The 21,940-nt window shown below is 43.0% G+C and overlaps 1 protein-coding gene and 1 long non-coding RNA gene across 5 annotated transcripts in view; both read right to left on the bottom strand.

Moving 5' to 3' along the window:
• The window catches only part of RAB11FIP4 (RAB11 family interacting protein 4), a 172,765-nt gene that overhangs the window by 49,445 nt on the left and 101,380 nt on the right, over positions 1-21,940 (bottom strand). The window contains exon 1 of one of the 4 annotated variants that reach the window (XM_074188984.1): positions 6,674-6,968. The exons of 1 other annotated variant lie outside the window; for it this stretch is intronic. In XM_074188984.1, the coding sequence (XP_074045085.1) occupies positions 6,674-6,703 (30 nt within the window). In that variant the 5' untranslated portion in view covers positions 6,704-6,968. Of the gene's footprint in view, positions 1-6,673; positions 6,969-21,940 lie in introns of those variants that run through there. 2 more of the 4 variants (XM_074188983.1, XM_074188986.1) reach the window with 2 other exon arrangements.
• Positions 7,091-21,940, bottom strand: part of LOC141488699 (uncharacterized) — a 35,027-nt gene continuing 20,177 nt past the window's right edge. Inside the window, exons 4-5 of the long non-coding RNA XR_012468762.1 lie at positions 19,375-19,618; positions 7,091-7,497 (exon numbers count right to left, since the gene is read on the bottom strand). This is a non-coding gene — a long non-coding RNA (uncharacterized LOC141488699). The remainder of the gene's footprint in view (positions 7,498-19,374; positions 19,619-21,940) is intronic.

Genomic DNA, 21,940 nt, shown 5'->3' on the forward strand with positions numbered 1-21,940 from the left:
AGCCATCTAGAGGGAGTCTGGGACAAAAACATGGGGAGGAATTCCTTTAAAATACCTGCTGATTACATGGGGGTGATGATCAACCTTGATGGATTTTCTCATTCCATCAGTGCAACAACCAGGGACAACTTGGGGCTGTCTGTGATGGAGAATGCCATCTGTATCCAGAGAAACAAGTGTGGACTTTGAACAAAGACCGAGGACTATTACCTTCAAATTAAGGGAAAAAAACCCGTTATCTTATTATGTAATTTTGCTATCTCTTCTACTTTATTTTTCTTCTTTAAGGATATAGTTTCTCTCCCATCACATTCAGCTGAGATCAATGTATACCATGGAAACAATGTAAAGACTAACAGACTGTCTTCTGTGGGGGGTGGGGGGAGGGAAGCAAGAATGGGGGAAAAATTGTAAAACTCAAAATAAATAAAATCTTTCTAAAAAAATATACTTGCTGATTGGAGGGAAGTAATGTTTGGTCAACTCTGATGACCACCATTAATCAAAATCAGTCAACTGGGTGAATCTAGTCCAATTGATTCACAAGCATTTGCTTTAATCACTTGTCATATACATGTATATACATACACATGTAACATTATATATACATATGCACACATATATTTATGTCTATATGTGTATACACACACATACACACACACACCAGGCACCACGCTAGATCCAGTGAAATAAAGCTTACACTCCATCAGGACAGCTTCCTTGTCCACACCTAAATGTATATTAATACAAGTTGATTTTTGGTGGGGAGGGGGGTTGCAAGGAAGACCTATTGTGGGGATCAGGAATAGCCTCATGTATGGTAGTGGTGGGTAATAGACTTCTATGTAAATTATGGATTTCAAGAGAAAAGAGACAGAGCACATAGCCAGGAGCCCATAAGAGACTCATCACACCATGTCAACTTCCAACTCTGAAAAACATTCTGAGAGAGAGAGAGAGAGAGAGAGAGAGAGAGAGGTGTGTCTTCTCTCCTACATACATTCTCACTTTACCAGCAAAGTGGGTAGAATAGAACAAATTTCCACGTGAGAAAGCTCCCTCTATCAAGGCAGGTTGGCACCTTCCCTGTAACTTACAGTGTCAGAGAAGGGAATCTTTAACCAGAAGTTAGTGGATAAATTTCAGGTTGTCTATGAACTTGAATGGGGGGGGGGGGATTATATATTTATGTCAATAGAATTGGCTTCATTCATAATCTTATGAATTTTATTTGATGAATTTTAAAAAAAATATGACATGAAGCCAAAACAGAAAAAAAATTAATAACTCCTAGATTGAAGACTGTCCAGATAAGGAGAGGTGAAGGGTCACACAATCTGCTTGTATTCTGAAATGGAACTTGAATCAGGTTCTCTATCCACTTTGCCCACTGCATAAGGGACAATCATAAAAGCCTTCACCCCCTAAGAGATCTTTGGAAATTTTCATTCATTCATTTATTTACTAAACATGCACAAAATTCTCTTAGATTTCCCAGTTTACACAGGTTTCTCCAAGGTCTAATTTCTTATTAGATCCCAAATCTTGCAAGAACACAAATAAACTCAACCATCAATCAATCAACAAATATTTTATAAACAAGTGCCTACTAAGAGGGGGCTAGGTGGCACAGTGGATAGAGCACCGGCCCTGGAGTCAGGAGTACCTGAGTTCAAATCCAGCCTCAGATACTTAATAATAATTACCTATCTGTGTGGCCTTGGGCAAGCCACTTAACCCCATTGCCTTGCAAAAAAACCCCAAAAAACCAAACCAACAAGTGCCTACTAAGCTCCAAGTCCTTGTACTATTCTGGGGATACAAGCACAAAAAAATGAAAACCAGGCTTTATTAAGCATAAATCTGGAAAGGCAAAGAGGAAAAGAATGAGAGAGGCTCTTTTCTTCAGGAGATCATATTCTAATAGAGAGAAATGATACATCCATAAATAAAAACAGGAGACAGGTTGTTCCAAAGTCATTGCAGTTATTCAGGCTTTTGAGAGTCAGTTAGATATAAAAATATATCAACAGATATAAATCTCTCTATATATTAAATAGAAATTAAATAAATATAGAAACATATCAATAGACAGATTTGGATTAAATAGAAATTGAATAGATATGAAATATATCAATAAATATAGATCCATCTATATAACAAATAAAAATTAAATAGATATAGAAATGTATCAAAAGAGATGGCTAGATCTATATATTAAATAGAAATTAAACAGTTATGGAAATTATCAGTAGATAAATGTAGTTAGAGCTATATATTAAGTAGAAATTAGATATATAAATGTATCAATAAACAGTTATAGATAGATCTATACATTAAATGGAAATTAAAGAGATATGGAAATATTTCAATAGACATAGTTTGATCTAGATATTAAAAATTAAATAGATATAGAAATGTATCAATAGATCTATATATTAAATAAAAATTAAATAGATATGGAAATATTTTAATAGACAGTTTGATCTTTATATTAAAAATTAAATATATATAAATGTATTGATAGATCCATATATTAAATAGAAATTAAAGTTATGGAATTATATCAATAGATAGCTTTGTCTACTAAATAGAAATTAAACAGATATAGAAATATATCAATAGATGGTTATGGATAAATCTATATATTTTAATAGAAATAAAATATGTATATATTTAATTTACTTTTTTATGTACTTACAAATCTATATTTATACCCTCTTCCAAAAAAAAAAGCCTAATCTAAAACACACAGTTATGGTCTAGGAAGGCATTACATGGGCAAAACCCCAAGTTCTCACATATAACTAATTGACCTGAACATGTTATAGGATCTCAGAGAGGTAAGAAGAAACTTGAAAATCATCTCCTGTGTCCATACAGATGAGGAAAGGGAGGTCTAATGATGTCAAGTGACTTGGTCTCAAAGGTGGCAAGCATCCAAGGAGAATTCAAACCCAGGTCCAAGCTGCTGTTGTTTCACTAACTTGCCCCAGGCTCCTGGGAGGCAGGCTCTCACACAGGGAGATGACATTTTTTTTTACCAACCAGCATGACTGTCTAAGAGCTGAGATGAGAGTCTCAGTTTTGAGGAAGTGACTTCTCTGCTGTTTCATTTCCCTGATGCAACTCAGTTCTCCCACTCCACCTTCATCTATTCGTTTAAGCGTTGTGAGTATTCAGGTGAACAAATCAACAAATCTATTTTTGAGAGTTTTTTAAAATGCTGCACTATCCTGTGTGATAATGAGAGACACATTCAGACGGGCTTGGTATAGATGGTCCAATAAATATGATAGTCATTTCTTAGAATCACATTTGCCAATGTGGAATAGACAACACCCAGGAATACAAAGGAAAACAGTTCAATTAAAATATTGTCGTCAAAATATTTTTTTTTAAGTTGAAGGACCATCAGTTTTAAGAACCCTCCTTCAGAAATCACAGCCCAGACAGCCAGGATCAAGGCTCAGCAGTCACCTGCTTCTACTGGCAAAATGTCAGCTCTCTAACAACCAGAAATAAGCTGGGGCCTTGTGATCTGACCTAGCCCCCAGGTCAACTTTGGCTTCTGTAAAGATTAACGGCTCTGGGAAAATCTGGGAGCCAGAAGCCACAGGTCTTTGAGGATCTAAGCAAACACATAGTGAGGACAAAGACATGCAGGAGAGAAGAGCAGGGAGGCACAGGGGATGGGAGAGATTTTCTTCCATGAAAATTCCAGTGTTTACTTACCACACAGATTAGCCAGCAGGCAGAGTGAAATGCCTATTAAACACACACACACACACACACACACACACACACACAGAGCTGGATCTCTCATGGTCTCAGTTTCCTATCTGGAAAATGAGGGGTTTGAACTAGTTGGCTTCTAAGATCTTTTTAGTTCTAAACCCATGATCCTACCATGTGTCCAACTTCAGTCCATAGCATACAGTGGGCACTTATTTACTGAGCACATAGTGGGTGCTTTATATTTTATCTACCAAGATGTTAGGGAGGGCATACTATTATTTTGGTCTTAATCCTGCCACCCAAATTACCTCATAATTGAATGAAGGCCATGTAGATGCTCTCTTTTCATAGGAAAATAAAGATACTGATGTTAAATAACTTGGAGATCACTTTGAACAGCAGAGGTGGGGGAAGTCAGATCAGAAGCAAAGGGATAGAAGCTGTCTGCTAGCGAGCTGCTCACCAAACGTTAGTAATAACTCACCCTCCTCTAACACTTTAAAGCTGGACGACTGGATTTGTCCTGATTCCTATCTGGCTACTGGACCCAGATGGTCCTGGAGGAGAAAATGAGGCTGGTGACCTAACACAGCAGCCCCTCACTCCAATCCAATTCATGTACTTGTCATGGCATCACCTCCCTTGATGTTGTGGCCTTCTTCAATAATGAAGGGCAAACATCAATGTACTTTTCAGACAACAACTCTTTCCCCTAACATTTGAGGGAACTCTCAACATCAAGAGAAGTGAAACCTTTTTTAAGTCCATTTTACAGATGGGGAAAGATAAGGGTGAAAGGGAACTGAGAGGTGAAATCACTTGCCCAAGATCCCACATAGCTAGTGTCTGAAGAAACAGGCAGGCTGCCTACTTCTCTTGAGTCCTAACAGCTTCTTCTATTTCCCTATCTCTCTGAATTACATGTTTTTACATATTATCTACAATATCTACTTTGTGTATTAGAACACAAACATCTCTGAGAAGTTGAGCCAACCCCAAGAAGTCAGCCAAGGAACACAGGTCTGCTAATAATATGCCACCTGGACCCAAGACACCAAGGGCCTGGATCAAAAATCGTCACTGGTCACTTGGAAGCCTTATTTCAGAGACAATCCATTGTCTCTCTTCTCTGTCACTGTAAGATCACCTGGGTGGTAGAAGCAAGGGGCTTGAGGTTGTCCTTTCAAAGCAGCCAAGGAATGGCAGAAAGTTGTTACTGTAGAGACATGGGTATGGTATCAACAGAAGAGATGCCCAGAGACTCACTCTACTCATCTCTCTAGTTGTTAGGGGTCTCCCCCTAAATTATATAGTGTTTTCCGTACAAATATGCCCTTACCCCCCCCCCCCCCAAGTGAGCTGTAAATGAGAGAAAGAGAGTGTTTGGGTGTAATCCTATCCAACACAATGGGAATGCAGGAGATATGAGCCAGTGACAGAGTCAGGAACCCCAGGGTCTGAGTCTCAACTCTATACATACAGGTTAGACGACCCTGATAGAGGTATTATGGAATTGTCAGTGCTCCCCAGGGACAGAATAGCTACCAATCATCATCATCATCAGCTTCATCCCTATACCAATGAAACCGAGGGCTCTGGCCAGAAAGTAAAAGAAAACAATGCCAATGTCTGCAGCCTTTTGCACCATTGCCTTGCTCACAGTGGACATTCAATAGGATGCCAAGATAAAAAGGGACAGAGATGAACACGAGGTCCTGGTAGCTGGCAAGGAGGCTGCGATTTGAGGCTAAATGATCAACTCTGGTCAATCCAGACTCATTCCTAAAATATACACCTAACCATCAACGGGCATTTCATTAAGTGACTACTCTTCCCCAAGATCCGGGGCGAGATGCCAAGCAGGTGGAGGGGAGGGGTGCGGTAGAAGGGGGACGAGGGGCCGTCTTCCCCAGGATTAGGTAGGTTTGCTCCTTTCAGACACTGGGTGATGGGAGGCGGGCCATTTCAAACCGACCCTCCACTCACACTCCTTTTTTCAAGGACAGAGTGGCTGTTCGGTTGGGTAGGGGAGCGGGGAAGGGTATCCCCCCAATATATCCCGAGCGCCCGGGTTCTAATCCCCAGGGAGACATGGCCCCAGCTGTCCGGCATACCTGAATGGTTTGGAGGAATGGGGGTGAGGGGTGGGGATTGTACTCTCCTCCCCTCAAGCCGTGGAAAGTTTCAGCAGGGCTGGGGGTAGTAGCCCAGTCTGGCCCAGCCGGGGCAGGCTTGGGGCAGGTTTAGAGCAGATCCCCCCACCCCGCACCTGGCCCCAACTCAAGAGTCAGGTAATCTGAGGCCAGGCAGGCGCTCACCAGTCCAAACCCCGGCCTAGCCCGGGGCAGCAAGTACAGGGCGCCCAGCCGGGGCAGCAAACACAAGGCGCCCAGCTGGGGCGCCCAGCCGGGACTGCAAGCGCAGGGAGCGCAGCTGGGGCCGCAAGCCCGGGGCACCCAGCCGGAGCTGCAAGCACAGGGAGCCCAGCCGGGGCAGCAAGCCCGGGGCGCCCAGCCGGAGCTGCAAGCACAGGGAGCCCAGCCGGGGCAGCAAGCCCGGGGCGCCCAGCTGGAGCTGCAAGCACAGGGAGCCCAGCCGGGGCTGCAAGCCCGGGGCGCCCAGCCGGGGCAGCAAGCACAGGGAGCCCAGCCGGAGCTGCAAGCACAGGGAGCCCAGCCGGGGCTGCAAGCCCGGGGCGCCCAGCCGGAGCTGCAAGCACAGGGAGCCCAGCCGGAGCTGCAAGCACAGGGAGCCCAGCCGGGGCCGCAAGCCCGGGGAGCGCAGCCGGGACTGCAAGCACAGGGAGCGCAGCTCCGAGGGCAGCGGCAGCCACGTCCCTCCCGGCCAGGGGCGGGCTCCCGGCCGGCGGTGCCAGACTGCGGGAGAAGTTGCCGGCGAGCCGGGACCTGCTGGGGGGCGGGGGCCGGCGCCTTACCTGGCTCAGAGGAGCAGGGGGCGAGCGCATTCCGCAGTCCCGGAGGCAGCGCCGGGAGGAGGAGGAGGAGGACGCGGCGCGGCCGGCCCGGAACAATCCCCCGGGGCCGCTCCCGCTCCGCCTCCGCCGCCCGCTCCTCTCCCCAGTCCTTTCCGCAACAGTTGAAGGCGGCGACGCCGCCGGCCCCGCCCCCTCCCTGGTTGCCCGGGCGACCCGCGTGGGCCGAAGGTTTCTTTGTATCCAAGCCCCTGTGACGTCACGGGCCAGGGGCGTGGCCTCCGGAGTCGCGGGGAGGGCGGTGCCGGGGCGGGCGGGGCGGGGCCCAGGTGGGCGGGGGCGCAGGTAAGGCGGGCCGGGGGCGGGGCTGAGGCGGCCCCTCCTCCTCGGGGTCGGGGGCTCGGGGTTCGAGTGCTGCCGCAGTCGCTTGGCACTAGCTGTGTGGCCCGGGGCAGGTGGCTTAACCCTGGCTGCCTCGCACCCAGGCCCCCATCCGGCCGCTGGGCCCAGCTGGGGCTGGAGGAGAGAGTGAGGCTCTGGCACTGCCCAGCCCCATCCACTGCACCGGCTTGTCCTGGCACCGCCACTCCGGCATCAGGGTCTTCTTCTAAAAGAGGGACAAACGCCCTCATTTGTGGGGCGTCCTCGGCAGACCCCCTTGTGTCTTCTTGCGGAGAAAACCACGCCTTGTTCTCTTCACCTTTACCTGCACCTGCAGGATTCCTTCAGCTGGGGCCCGAGCCTGGCACTCCGTTCCCCTGCCCGGTTCCACCTCTGAGCTGCATTAGGCACCGCACTTCCCTCTTTCCCTGCCTCAGTTTCCTTTTCTGTAATAAAATGCCAAGGATCACTAAAGTCCCTCCAAGGTGATTAGTCAATGATCTTCAGATATTAGCTTTTTTTTTTTTTTTTTTTTTTTTACTTTTAGGAAAAGGAGACCAGTTTAAATCTTGAGTTAGGAACTTCCAATGAGGACATTCTCTCCTCTACAATAGACCACCAGCATCTGCTCCATCAGGTTTAGGCTTCAGGGAGCTGTTTGGGGATGTGGCTTATGTGGAGTGACTAAGCTAGGGTGGCAGTGCAAGTGCCCGTCCTGCCACAAGGACTTGGTCCAAAGTCTTCTTAACTCATTAGTTACAAAGGAACGAGGAAAAAAAATGACAAAACACACCCAACTCTCAATTATCCGTCCCATTTAAGAGATTCAGTGTTATACGTAACCCAGAAAAGGATATAATCCTTTACCTCCTTTGCTGAGTATCTTAAAACAAAAGCAAAAACCAGTATGCAATTTACCTTTTTAGGTTAATATTAGTAACTTGGGAAACTTCCTGCTGCCTCCCTATTAAAAAATAGATTCCTCATTTGTCTTTTAAAAAGTTTTCTACTCTGATAGCAGTCTACTTCCTCGTTCTGATTGCATCTTTCTTCCTACTCTCAGAAACTGCTCCAACCCAACAGAATTGCTGTTCTTCATACAAAACATCTATGGGACTCTTCTTTTCCACCTCCAATCATGCCTCTGCAAAACTCATTCCCCCTGCCGAGTCTTTTCCCTTCCTGCCTAGGAATCATGGAACCCCTTGCCCAGCCAAGACTCAGTTTACATGCCTTAAAAAAAGATATCCTTAAAGAGATCTTTGCGAATTGCCCCAAATCACTAAGCCACCCTTCTCACCAGATCACTGTGGGTGGTGAGGAGATGGGACATTCTATCCCCTTGGTGTATGTGTTACCTACCCCTTTCAAAATATAAAGTCTTTGCCTTATCTCGCTTCCCTGTCTACATCCTTGGGATCAAGGAGATAGTAATTAACGTTTGCTGAATGACAACTTGATTGAACTAATTTTTCTAAATTTATTGCAATTTTGAGAAGCACTTTCCCTTATTACATTCTGTTAAGTAGGTAATACAAGAAATATTATTCCCATTTACAGGAGAAAGAGTGAGATCCAAAAAATAAAGGCCTCACACTAGCAAATTCTTCGCCTCCTTGCTCTGTGTTTTGTCTCCTGGCAAAGGAGAGGAAAAGAGATGATCAGAAGCAGGATCACAGTACTGATACTGGAGTCAGTAAGACCTGAGTTCAAAGCTGTATGACCTTGGACAAATCACTTAAGCCCTATTGGCCTCAGTTTAAATGGTAATTTAGCCCAATATCTTTGCTAAGAAAACCGGAAATGAGGCCAAGAGTCACACTGGACTGAAAAACAACTAAACAAACCATGGCAGAAGGAGGTCAGCTCAAGCTGGAAATACCTCTGGTACACAAATAATCATGCAGGCAAATGAGTGAAGTACTGGCCCCAAGAGGACCTTGAGTCAAGTCCTATTTTTGACTCATCCAGGCTGGATAATCCTGGGCAAACCATCCAGCCTGTCTAAATCACAGAAAAAAAAATGCCAAGGGCTGCTAGGTGGCGCAGTGGATAGAGCACCAGCCCTGGAGTCAGGAGTACCTGGGTTCAAATCCGGTCTCAGACACTTCATAATGACCTAGCTGTGTGGCCTTGGGCAAGCCACTTGCCTTGCAAAAAAAAAACAAAACTAAAAACAAAACAAAAAATGTCAACCTACAAAGGTAAAAGAAGATCCTGAACTTGGATATGGAAAGAACCTCAGAGGCCAATGCCCTTATATTTACAGATTAGGAAACCGAGACCCATAGAGGTTCAGTGATTTACCCTGGGTTACCTGCCTAATGTGTCTTAGAGGTGGGATGGATGGAAGGCAAAGGAAGAGGAGGCAAGGAGATCAGTGAGGAGGTCATTCCATAGTCCTCAGCAAGAAATGATGCACCCAACTAGGGTAGCCTGGGGAATGAAAGGGAGATAGATTTCAGAGATGTGGTGGTTGAAGAATAGAGCTTGTTGAAAATGGAGGGGCAGAGGGAGAGTGAAAAGTCTGAGGCTTTGAACCTGGGTGACTAAGAGTTGTCACCCTTAGGAAGAAAAAGGAAATCAGGCAAAGGGGAAAGTTTGAGGCATGTTGTTTTAGGTATGTTGACTTAGAGATACTTATGAGCCATCCAGCTGGAGAGATCCAATATGGTGATGTGGGACTGGCACTCAGGAGAAAGGCTTGGATATGCAGATCTAAGAGCAATCCTCACAGAGGTGATTCCTGAACTCATCCACGAGAGCCAATCACTAAGAAGTATAGGGACTAGAGCCCAGGACAGTGTCATCTTGGACAGTCACCACTGGAAGCATGTTATAGATAATTGTCCAGGAAAGGAGACTGAGAAGAAGTGCCCAGACAGAACCAGGCCAGGCCAGTGTTAGGAAAAGCCAGAGAGCAGAAAGTGGTCCCTAGTGTCACAATCCTGCAGAACATTCAAGAAGACTTTAAAGATTTAATGGAAGAAAGATCATTAATCACCTTGGAAGCTTGACTGCAAAGGCTGAAAAATGAATGGGAGGTGAAAAAGTAGAGGAAATGACTTTGGTGTTTGGTTGTGGAAAAGAGGAGAGGTCTAGGATGATATAGCCTGTTGGAGATTTTAGGATCACAAGGGGAATTTTTTTTTCCATGGTGGAGACTTGGACAGAATTGTAAGTAATAATGAAGGAGCCAGGAGATAAGGAGAGATTGAAAATTAGGAGGAAAAGGGGGATCATTAAAGGGACCAGCTCCTGGAATATGGTAGAGGGGTTTAGGTCAAGGGCACAAGTAGAAAGGTTGCTGATAGTAAGAAAGGGCACCTCTTCCTGGGAGTCTAGAGTGATTCCAAATGTGGAACTGAGGAGCTGGGTGATCTCAATTTTTTGAGATATGTGAGGCAAGGCCTTCTGCTCAGAAGGAAGAGAAGGTTACATACTCTGTGAGGAATGGCATGAAGAGTCTGAAAGGGGGAAAGGATTGCCTTGAAGCAGAGAGGGCCCAGTTGAGGTAACAGACCACACATTTGGATGAAACTCTCTACCTGGATCTCACCATCATCGCTTCCAGAGATAGACCTTTCAGGCTGGGTAGAAACCAGGCTGCCCAGTGAGGGCCAAGAATACAACAGATAGTGTGACATGGTAAAAAGATCCCTGGCTTAAGAGTCAGAGGTCCTGGGTTGAAGGCATACTGTCATCACCCTCACTTTTCTCCTCTGTGTAATGAGGTCCTTTCCAATTGTCAATTTATAAGCTTCAGACATACTGTGGAACACTATTTGGCAGAATAGTGACAGTCTAGGTAGGAGAAAAATAAGGGATGGGGATTGGGCTGACTCCTGGACAGAGTGTGTTCAGGAATCATCAAAAGTTAATGATGATCTGGACATTTGAGATACTTAAAGGCCGGCAACTGACCTGAGCCAACCAGGTTGTGGCCACAGAGGATAATAGGGAACACAGTCCCTGAGCTCCCATGGGCACCTGGAAATGTCTTTATTCCTCCCTCCCTCCTCATGGCCATGCATTGACTCAGTCAAACTGTGACCTGGGAAAGACCTTTACTTCAAAAGACCAATGTATCCTGGGCCATCTCCATTGACCTGATCCATATCAAGCCCCTGGACCCAGTTGGTTCTGAAGGACAGTGTGAGACAGTACCCCCTCACTTAAATCCAACCCACTTGCATGCCATAGCGTCATCTCCCTGATGTCATGGTCTTCTTTGAGACAGAAGGACAAATAACATCGTCATAGGTCTGAGCTTCTCTAGGAGTATGATTATTGTTAACTGAGTAATAGCAGTAAGGAGTGGCACTGAGGAAATCAGCCTCCATTGGAACTCAGATCTTTATAGACTTGAAATTATGATTTAGGGGCTGGGGGAAAAGAGGGAGGAGAGAAGAGGAGAGATTGGGGGAAAGACAGAGAGAAAAGGAGAGGAGAGAAAGGAGAAGGGGAGAAAGAGACAGGAGAGAGAGGAGAGAGAGAGAGAGAGAGAGAGAGAGAGAGAGAGAGAGAGAGAGAGAAGAGAGAAAGAGACAAAGGGAAAGAGGAGAAAGGGGAGAGAAACAAAGAGAGGGAGAAAGAAATGAGGGATAAGGGGAGGGGAAGAGAGGAGCGAGTGAAAAGAAAGAAGGAGAAAGAGAGAAAGGAGAGAGAAAGAAGAGAAAGAGATAAGGCAAAAGAGAAGAGAAAGACAAAGAAAGGGGTGGCTAGGTGGCATAGTGGATAAAGCATCGGTCTTGGAGTCAGGAGTACCTGGTTCAAATCTGGTCTCATACACTTAATAATTACCTAGCTGTGTGGCCTTGGGCAAGCCACTTAACCCCATTTGCCTTGCAAAACCCTGAAAAAAAAAGACAAAGAAAAGGAAAGAAAAAGAGAGACAGAGTAAGAAAGAGAGGAGGAGGAAACAGAAGAAGAAGGGGAGAAAAAAAAGAAAGGAAAGGGGGGAAGAGAAAGGAGAGGGGACAGGGAAAGGAGAGAGAAGAGAGAAAGACAGGAGAAAAAAGAGAGAAAGGGGAGGGAAAGAGGAGAGAGAAAGGGGGAGAAAAAGAATGGAGAGGGTTGAGAAAGGGGGAGAGAGAGGAAAAGAGAGAGGGAGAGAGAGGAAAAGAGAGAGAGAGAGAGAGAGAGACAAAGAAAGGTAAAGGAAGAGAGAGAGATGGGGGGGGTAATAAATAAGGAAAGACAAAGAGAGGGGAAGAGAGGAGAGGAGAAAGAGAAAGGCACTGCCTGGCAGTTGTGGGAAGGAAGGTTCAGTGACTTTATGCCCACCTGCTCAGTTAGGGTATGGGGAGGGGGGTGAAACAAGTGGCAGTTTGGGAGGCTGAAAGCTGGCTTTGAGAGGGGGTGGGGCATGCATTGGTACAGCAGACATGGTGAGTAAGGCTGTTACCACAGGTTGGCTCCTCCTGGGCTGTCCTTGCCATTGCCTGGTTCTGGGGTACCAAGGTTCAGCCCAGCCTGAGGACTTGAAGTGATGAGGCTGGGTCTTCTTTTTAGAATCTTAACCTCAATCCAACATGCATGTCTGGGCCTCTGATGTACCAGCCACCATGGTCTACAAAGGCAGAAATAAAAGTCCCTGCTTTCAAGGAGATGATAATCTACCAGGGGGATTCATTATGAACACATGGATGGATATAGAGTTGTTTGGAGAACTCAGAGGAAAGTTAACATTTGCCAGAGAGACTATCTTTCTCCATCTAACTGCTGACCTTTCCAGTCAATGAACAGGACAGATTCCAATATAGCTTAATTTTAGTTGATACTGCTAGTACTCAGAATTCAACCATAACTTTCAACCAAAAAATGAAGAAGAAAAAATTTTGGTCTAGTCCTGAGATTTATTGGTGTTAGGAACGTAGGAAAAGGAAACTCCCCTGGCCAATTCTGATTAACCAAAGCTCTACAATTCTATGCTTTTACAAAACTAGGTAACTTGCCCAGACTCATATAGTCACATGTCTCAGGACAAGATGCTGACTTGAGGAGGAGGAGAGAAGAGGACTTGAACCTGCCCCTTTCTGATTGCCTCTAATCACTAGTCATATTAATGCTAATGTTCTCAAATGTTTCTTAATGTTAATAGAAGTTCCCATATAATTGGGAAATTCTTTTGTGTGAGAGACTTCTTCTTAAGATAATGTTATTCAGGGGCGGTTAGGTGGTGCAGTGGATAGAGCACCGGCCCTGGAGTCAGGAGTACCTGAGTTCAAATCTGACCTCAGACACTTAATAATGACCTAGCTGTGTGGCCTTGGGCAAGTCACTTAACCCCCCTGCCTTGCAAAAAAGGAAAGATAATGTTCTTAAATGTATAAAATAAACACATAGAATTACAAAGAAAATGTAATTATATTAAAATGTCAATATTAGTTATAATTTATTATAGTATTAAAACTATTATTTTAATTAAATACAAATTATCATTTATTATATTAATAACATGAAAAATACTTCTTTTAAAATATTTTTTTAAAAAGCACATTCACAGATCCCAGGTAAATAACCTCTGATTTAATCAATCATCTTCATTTTACAGAACAGAAAATTGAGTTCCAAAGAAACCAATTGCTTTACCTACCCAAGGTCACCCTGCTAATTAATGGCAAAACTGGTAGTAGGACCCAACCTTCCTGATCTCCCAGGATCTTACCAGAGCTCATTCCTTTATCGTTTGGTTAGTTTTTTTTTTAATGTATTTTTCCTGGCTCTCCCTCCTAGTGAGAATAATAATGAATTAAATGTCAGAACACTTGTTCTAACAATTCTTTCTATAAATCTATCTTTAGGAGGCAAGTCACTGTGATTAATTCTTTTTACTTCATCAAAATGATTTTGCTATTGTGACATGAGCCTACCTCCTACCGACTTTACAGACGCCAAAGATAAACACTAATGGAATATTTACTGCTGAACAGATAGAAGGTACCCAAGAGTGGCAGATGACAAAGAGCCTCTTGCCAAATTGTAATGGGTGGTGACATTAAGTTATTTTCAATTTGAGTCTGTAGAAGAGGACCCTGAATGTATAGTGTGGCAAAGTCTACAGCTCGCTAAGAGACTGGGTGAGGTGCAAGTCATGGCTAACTTTGACATCAACCAAAATACTCAGTTAAGCAATGAAACTTGATGAGAAAATACCTATTTTGAGCCTTAAATGGCATACAAGCATTTATTAAGAACCCATTCTATGCAAGGTATTGTGTATCACTGGATACAAAGTCAAAAATGAACCCATCCTTGCCCTCTTTACATTCCACTACAGCCATCTAATATGAATTCAGACAACAACAAAGTATAATAGTTTGGCAGTTAAGTGGAACAGTGGATAGGGGACTGAACCTGGAGTCAGGAAGACCAAATCCAGCCTCAGATACAATCGTGTGACTCTGGATAAGTCATTTCACTCTGTTTGCCTCAGTTTCCTCATCTGTCAAATGAGCTGGAGGAGGAAATAACCAAACCACTCCAGGATCTTTGCCAAGAAAATCCCATATGGGGTCACAGAGAGTTGGACACAACTGAACAGCAAACAGTAGTTTGAGGAAGAAGAATTAAGGAGGAGAAATAAGGAAAAATAAACATTAGCCAATCAGGTAAGACCAGTTATAGCTGTCTACAGACAAGACTGCTGACCTTTTAAGGCATTTAATGTGACAGATATCAACATTAGCCAACCACATTTGGCATTTATGCAACCATTAACTTTCACAATGAAAAGACCCAAATTCTTATGACATGGCTCTGACAATATGCCTTGGGAAAGGGACGAGGAAATGGCAAACCATTCTAGTATCTTTGCCAAGAAAAACCCAAAATGGAGTCAACAGGAGTGGATATAACTGAAATGGGGAGAAGAAGCAGCTGTTAGGGCTTTACCAATATTATTTCATTTAATCCTCACCACCATCCTGGGAGGTAAATGCTATTATTAACCCCATGCTATAGTTAAGGAAACTCAGGCAGACAAATTTAGTGACTTGCCCAAGGTCAAACAGCTGGTATCTGAGGTTAGATTTGCACTCAGATCTGACTCCAAGTTCAGCATCCTGTACGCTACAGCGCCACCTAGCGGCCGCTAAGAAGCATCTATCTCAGTAATGACAGATGAAATTCTGAGAGATGCTTCATTCTGCCAGTGTTAGTCTTGATAATTTAATCCTGACTTTGGATGCAAAGCACAAATTAAAATTCTTCCTGAATTAAGAGGCACCTTACATGACAAACACCAAACAGGATAGGAGGAAGGGATTCTACTGACAACCTGGTCTTTGTCATTGGGTGACTTTGGGAAAGTCCTTTCAAATTGTTCAATCAGAAAAGTGAGGAAGACTAGATATCCTCTAGTACCTTTCTTTCCTGGGGTATGATTGTCCCAGAAGGCAGAAAGACATTCACACAGAGATATTACCTGGTTTGCATTTCCCAAGGAATGAAGAAGCATTAGGGCCCTTTCTCCTCTGAGCATTAAATTGATTCAACAAGTTTTTATTAAACTTCTACTCTGAGCCAAATCTAAAGACCAAAACCAAACAGTCCCTGCCCTCAGAAAGCTTACTTTCTACAGTCAGTATTTGAGAAGGAAAAGAGGTGAATGCATGCATAGATCCCAAGGAGGTCCAGGCATAGGTGAGTTCCCACAGATGCTAAAATATTGACAGCAGCACTTTTTTGGCAAAAAAAATGAAAGTGGGGAAGTGACTGAACAGATTGGTTATATGAATACAATGGGAGATTGTTGTATTGTAAAAATGGCAGATATGAGGCTTTCAGAGAAGTTTGGAAAGAACTGTATGAGATGATGAAGAATGAAGAGCCAAAAGCAAAATATGTCTAGCAGCCACAGTATTTTAAAGGAAAATAACTTTAAAATATGGTGGAATTCCACTCAATGGATTGGCAGATGGCTTCCCTTTTCTTCATGCAGAGGCAGTATGACTACTGGTACAGAATACTGCTCACAACTGCAGTCTTGCTTGATGGCCACCTTGGTTTTGTCTTAAGTATTTCTCCTTGTTATAAGATCAGGACAACTGGAGATGGGCCTGAATGAGAGCCAATCAAAGTTAAGTGACTTGCCCAAAGTCACATAGCTCATAGACGTCTGAGGCCAAATTTGAACACTGGTCCTCCTGACTCCAGGGCTGGTGCTCTATCCACTGCAACACCTGGACCTGAGTTCAAATTTGACTTCAGATACTTGACACTTACTAGCTGTGTGACCTTGAGCAAGTCAGCTAACTCTGATTGATTGTCTCCCATCCAGGGCCATCTCCAATCATTCTGATTCATATTTTCTTGGACCCAGATGGCTCCAGAGGAGAAAGGGAGGCTTGTGACTTAACATAGCTCCCCCCACCCACAAAATCCAATTCACTTGCTTATCATGGCATCATCTCCCTGATGTCATGGTCTTCTTTAAGAAGAAAGGACAGGGTGGCTAGGTGGCACAGTGGATAAAGCACCGGCCTTGGAGTCAGGAGTACCTGGGTTCAAATCCAGCCTCAGACACTTAATAATTACCTAGCTGTGTGGCCTTGGGCAAGCCACTTAACCCCATTCCTTTGCAAAAACTAAAAAAAAAAAAAAAAAAAGACAAATATCATCATCATCATCATTGTCAGTGGGAGCTATTTTGTTAAATGGTGGCTTTACTCACTCACCCAAACCCAGAGGGTGTCAAGAAAGGGTGAGAAACCAGACATTTCTTCTTTAACAAACATCTCCTATGACTCACTAAATAATCTATAAAGCTGAAAAAGGGGAAGAGGAGAAGTGCTAGTTTTATCTTAGTTGGGGGGGAGGGAATGAGGAAAATCTTTCTTTTCTTTTGCCATGAAGGTCATATGCTTGACCTTCATGAGCCAATCTTCTCTCCTCCATTGAGGCCCAGCATACTAGGTGGCCCTGCTCCCATCTCCTCCCATTCCCCATACATGTGTCTCAAAAAGAAATCTCTATAAAATCAATTTGGGGCTTTTCCCATCATGTGAGACTAAATGATGTGGAGCCAAATCTGATTTGTGAACTATAAAGTTCAGATTGTAGTGTACCAGACCTGTAAGGAGTCTTATAGAGATGGGAACAGTGAGGCCCAGAGAGGGAAAAATAACCAGCTTAAGGCCAAACAGCAAGCTGTTAGTACAGCCAAGGTCAGAATTCATGAAAAAATGGTTCATGATCTGAGTACAAGGTGTTATTTATTATACTCAAGACCAATTGATTTTAGGACAGAATGTCTGCTTCAAATTAATTGAGAAAATCCTCTGAGGATAGACAGCCTTGACCCCTGATTTCCATTTCAAGTCTTCTTCGAATTTCAGTGCAGTGCACACAGTTGGTGCTTAATGTTGGTTGGGTTTTTTGCATGGTACTGAATTGGTAGATACCTAATTAATCTTCTCCATTAACCTGTCCTATTCAACAAGCATTCTGGTAGGACAACACTTTGTACCATACATTCTGATTGGATACATGACTACTATACTATCAAAAAAATGGGAAGGAAAAACAGGTCATGGGAGGTGTGTATTCTTAAATTACATCCATACAAGGGACAGAAGCAATTACAAAAAATAAAGTGGATGACTTGAAATGCTTCAGCACAAAATTAATGTAGCTAATATGTGAAGGGAAGTTGCTGAATGGGGAAGAAAAATCTTTATCATGTTGCTCAGATAAGAATTTGTTATCTGGAGACAGCTAGGTGGTGCAGGGGATAGAGCATTGGCCCTGGAGTCAGGAGGACCTGAATTCAAATCTGACCTCAGACTAGTTACCTAGCTGTGTGACCTTGGGCAAGCCACTTAACCCTATTACTTTGCAAAAAACAAAACAAGAATTTGTTATCTAAAAGATATTAACATGTTAACAGAACATACATTTATATACATGTGTATATTTTTACACACATGATGATTCATGAATCGTTAAATGTTATCAGGTTTGCAAAAAGATAGACCTGCTATGGACAATACCATCCACATGCAGAGAGAAAAGCTACTAAGTCTGAATGCAGATCATAGCCTATTATGTTCATTTTTTAAAAATTTCATTTGGTTTTTACTTTCTCTCTCATGGCTTTTTCTTTCCCCTTAGTTCTAATTCGTCTTCCACAACATGACTAATGTGCAAATATATTAAACAGGAACTTAGTATAATTTTTACCAGACTGCAGCCATGGGGAGAAAGGATGGCAAAAAGAGTGGTAGAAAAACATGAAACTCATAAATTTACAAATGGATGAATGTTGAAAAATTACCATTGTATGCAATTGTGAAAATAAAATAAAATTTCAATAAAAAAGAATATTTGTTATACATGATTATACATAAACTTTAACAGATTTTGTGTTGTCTTGGGGAAAGGAGAGGGAAGGGAGGAAAAGAGAAAACTTTACAAAAATGAATGTTGAAAAATGATGCTACCTATAACAGGAAAAACATTTTTTAAATAAACTAAAAAAAAAGAAAAACAAGAATTTTTGTTATAGAATGGTGCTCTGGGAGGTAGGGAGGGAATACTTGCAGAAATTTTGGTGATGAAAACCATCAATAAAAATTCACTTAAAAAAAGCATTTTGTTTGCTTGGTTGCAGGGTGGGAGGTAGGGAGGGAATACTTGCAGAAATTTTGGTGATGAAAACCATCAATAAAAATTCACTTTAAAAAAGCATTTTGTTTGCTTGGTTTCAGGGTCTTTGCAATGCTGGGAGTTCTACTGTGGTCCATTATTAATCTCAGCAAAAAAAAAAAAAGACATTCATGATCTTCCTTAGGCAATTTCCTTTGAATGGACTTTTCATCCCTACTCCTAACTGACAGATTTAGTTAGGGGCCTGAGAGACCACCTAGATTTGCAGATGAGGAACTAAGCCCTAGAAAGAAGAAATGACTTGTTCTGGGCCACACTGTCAGGAAGAAGCAAGCCTAGTATGAGAACCCAGGTCATCTGACTCCAAATATAGCACCCTTTCCCCACATACTACTTCAAGTGAAAATAACGGGCTCCAGTCCTTGTCCAGTTCTCCAGTCCCCAGATTCTAATGGATTCTAATTCCTCGAGATCAGGGCCTGTGTAATCTCATTTGATCCTCATTTTATAGAAGAAGAAACTGAAATTGAGCAAGTTACATAATTTGTCGAAGACCACCCAGGGTTAGACAGAATTCTGTCCCGGGACGTCCTGACGCCAAGCTCAAAATTTCATCTAGCACTTCACCTCGATGCCTCAGACTCCGTCTTTTTCACCCTGAATGAATGATACTCGCCCAGGTTCTCCTAGATCTTGTCTGGGATTCTCGTTACCTGTGTGATTCCAAAGCAATTCTTCCAACCTCGAATTCAGGGCTCTTTTCACCACCACTCACTGCAGTTCCTGGCTCTGGGATTCGCTTTCCTTCTCCCCTTGTCCCCAAATGTACATCAAATCGCAACTCCCAGAATCCCTCTTGATCAAAAGCCAGACATGATACTGAAGTGACATCACTTCTGTGAAGTCTGCCTGGTTTTATTGTATTGCTTTGCTAATGACAGGAAGCTGAAGCTGTGGCTGTGGGGAAGAGAAACTAATTAACAAGGAGTCAGAAACCTGTCTTAATTATCTATCTGATGAAAATCCGCCTCAGGCCTTTCGTGCTTCCAGGACCTTTAATCAATCATAGCTCCCAACAGGGCCTCTACGATTATTCAATATGGGTATTTCCATTGTTACACATTGGTTGTTTTCCTTCAAATGACACAATTATAGGGGACTTGACCAGGCCCCTAATTGGGGTGCTCTGAGGTACTGCCATGACTTGTCCTACCTGAGTGATGTGAGGACAGGATTAGGTGCTCATGTCACCTCTAGCTCAATTCAGAACGGTGAGCTTCAGAAAAGCAGCTCCTACTGCCTTTGGCCTGGGCCATAATAAGCACTTAATAAATGTTTGATGACTTGACTAGAGAGGTGTCATTTTCCTCAACATCTAAGGAGAATGAGGGAGACGAACAGAACGGTACCAGGAGTTAAAAAGAGCAATTGAACTGGAAGGGTATTATTTGCTGAAATAGGCCTTGCACTTAGTGGACGCTAAATAAATTCTTGAACGAATTCACAGAGAACGATTGGTTTCTGACTGCTCTCTGTTTGGAGATGGGTGAGTTCAGCACCCATCCACCCAATGGATGGGGGTGGGACACAATACATAGGATAGTGGATGTAGACTTAAATCCTGAGTCTCTACGACTTACTTACCTTAGCCAAGTCTCTTAACTTTTATGGGTCTCAGTTTCCTTATCTGTAAAATAAATGACTTCTAAGGTCTGTTGAGGCCTAAATCAATAATCCTATGAGTTTTGGACTTCAAGTCTAGTCTAGTCTAAGAATACTGCCTTTGAGATTTGACTGTGTGACCCTGCAGGTAGTTCTTCCTCTCTGACCCTCAGTTTCTTTATTTGAAACATAAGGATAGTAAAATCTTGCAGTACCTTTCCCTCTAGAACAGTTCAAAAACCAAAGGACAATAGATCTAGCTGAAAGGACCTCAGAGCTTATTTAGTCTAATCTTATTTTACAAGTGGGGAAACAGGAAAAAGTTAAGTGACTTAGAGGGCTCATCAAAGGCTCATCATAGTGCTGGAAGGGACTCAGAGACCTCACAGGGACTTTGTAACTCAACCCTTTTATTTTACAAGTAGGGAAACTGAGGACCAGGAAGATTAAAATGTTTGTTCAACATTACCCAGAGAATAACTGTCAAAGGCACGCATTGAACCCATTTCTCCTTATATGATTCAAATAAGATATTAACTGTAAAATACAGATCTTAACTTTATGAATATCCAACTCTTTATTTTTTATCACTAAGTTCCCTCAACCCAGTGACAGTATTGACCTTTTGGACATAGCACCTAGATTAGGTTCTTCTGTGCTTTGTGGTACCTGAATATACGAAATGAAGTCCTCTTTTTTTCTTAATCTAGTCTCAACTGTACCTATAAACCACTACCCTCCAACCCAAGCCATAGCTATGCCATAAACAAGCCATGACCCAAGACAATCTCTGACTCAGGAGCCTATTTATTCCTACCCCCAGCAGCTAAGAAAGGTTTGGATTCCTTCTCTAAAGCCTTTGATTCCCCTTCCCCCCCCCCCCATCATGGTTATCCCTGATTTTCACTATTGTCCAAAAACCTTTAATAGGTAGAGAGGTTGTAAGGGAAAGAGGGAGCCCTATGCCATAGAAAGACTGGGTTTCTAATATCTCACACTGTATGTACTAAGATAAGGGAAGAAAAGAGTGATACTATAAACAAATTCAGGGAGGGAGGAAGGAGTAGTTACCTGTCAGAGCTAAGGAGAAGGGAAGAACTTAGGACCAGACAAGATATAGAATATTGTGAAGTGTAAAATGGATCATTTTGATTATATTAAAATAGGTTTTGCCCAAACAAAACCAACGCAACCAAAATTAGAGGAAAGCAGAAAAACACCAAATATTTTAGATAAAGGTCTCATTGCTCCAATATGTGGAGAAGTGAATCAAATGGATAATAATGAAAGTCATTCCCCAATTAGCAAATTGTCAAAGGATGCACAGTTTCCAGACAAATAAATCAAAGCTATCTAGAGACATATGAAAAAGTGCTCTAAATAATTATTGATTAAAGAAATGCAAATTAAAACAATTCTGAGATACCATCTCACATCTATCAGATTGACTAATGTGACAGAAAATGAAAATGATAAATGTGGAAGGGGATGTGGGAAAACTGGAAGTGAATGCATGGAGCTGATGGAGTTGTGAACTGATCCAACCAGTCTGCAGAGCAATTTGGAGCTATGCCCGAAGAACTATAAAACTTTGCAAACCCTATGATTCAGCAATAC

Source organism: Macrotis lagotis, chromosome 5 (assembly GCF_037893015.1).
Source record: "Macrotis lagotis isolate mMagLag1 chromosome 5, bilby.v1.9.chrom.fasta, whole genome shotgun sequence".
Taxonomy (NCBI): Eukaryota; Metazoa; Chordata; class Mammalia; order Peramelemorphia; family Peramelidae; genus Macrotis; species Macrotis lagotis.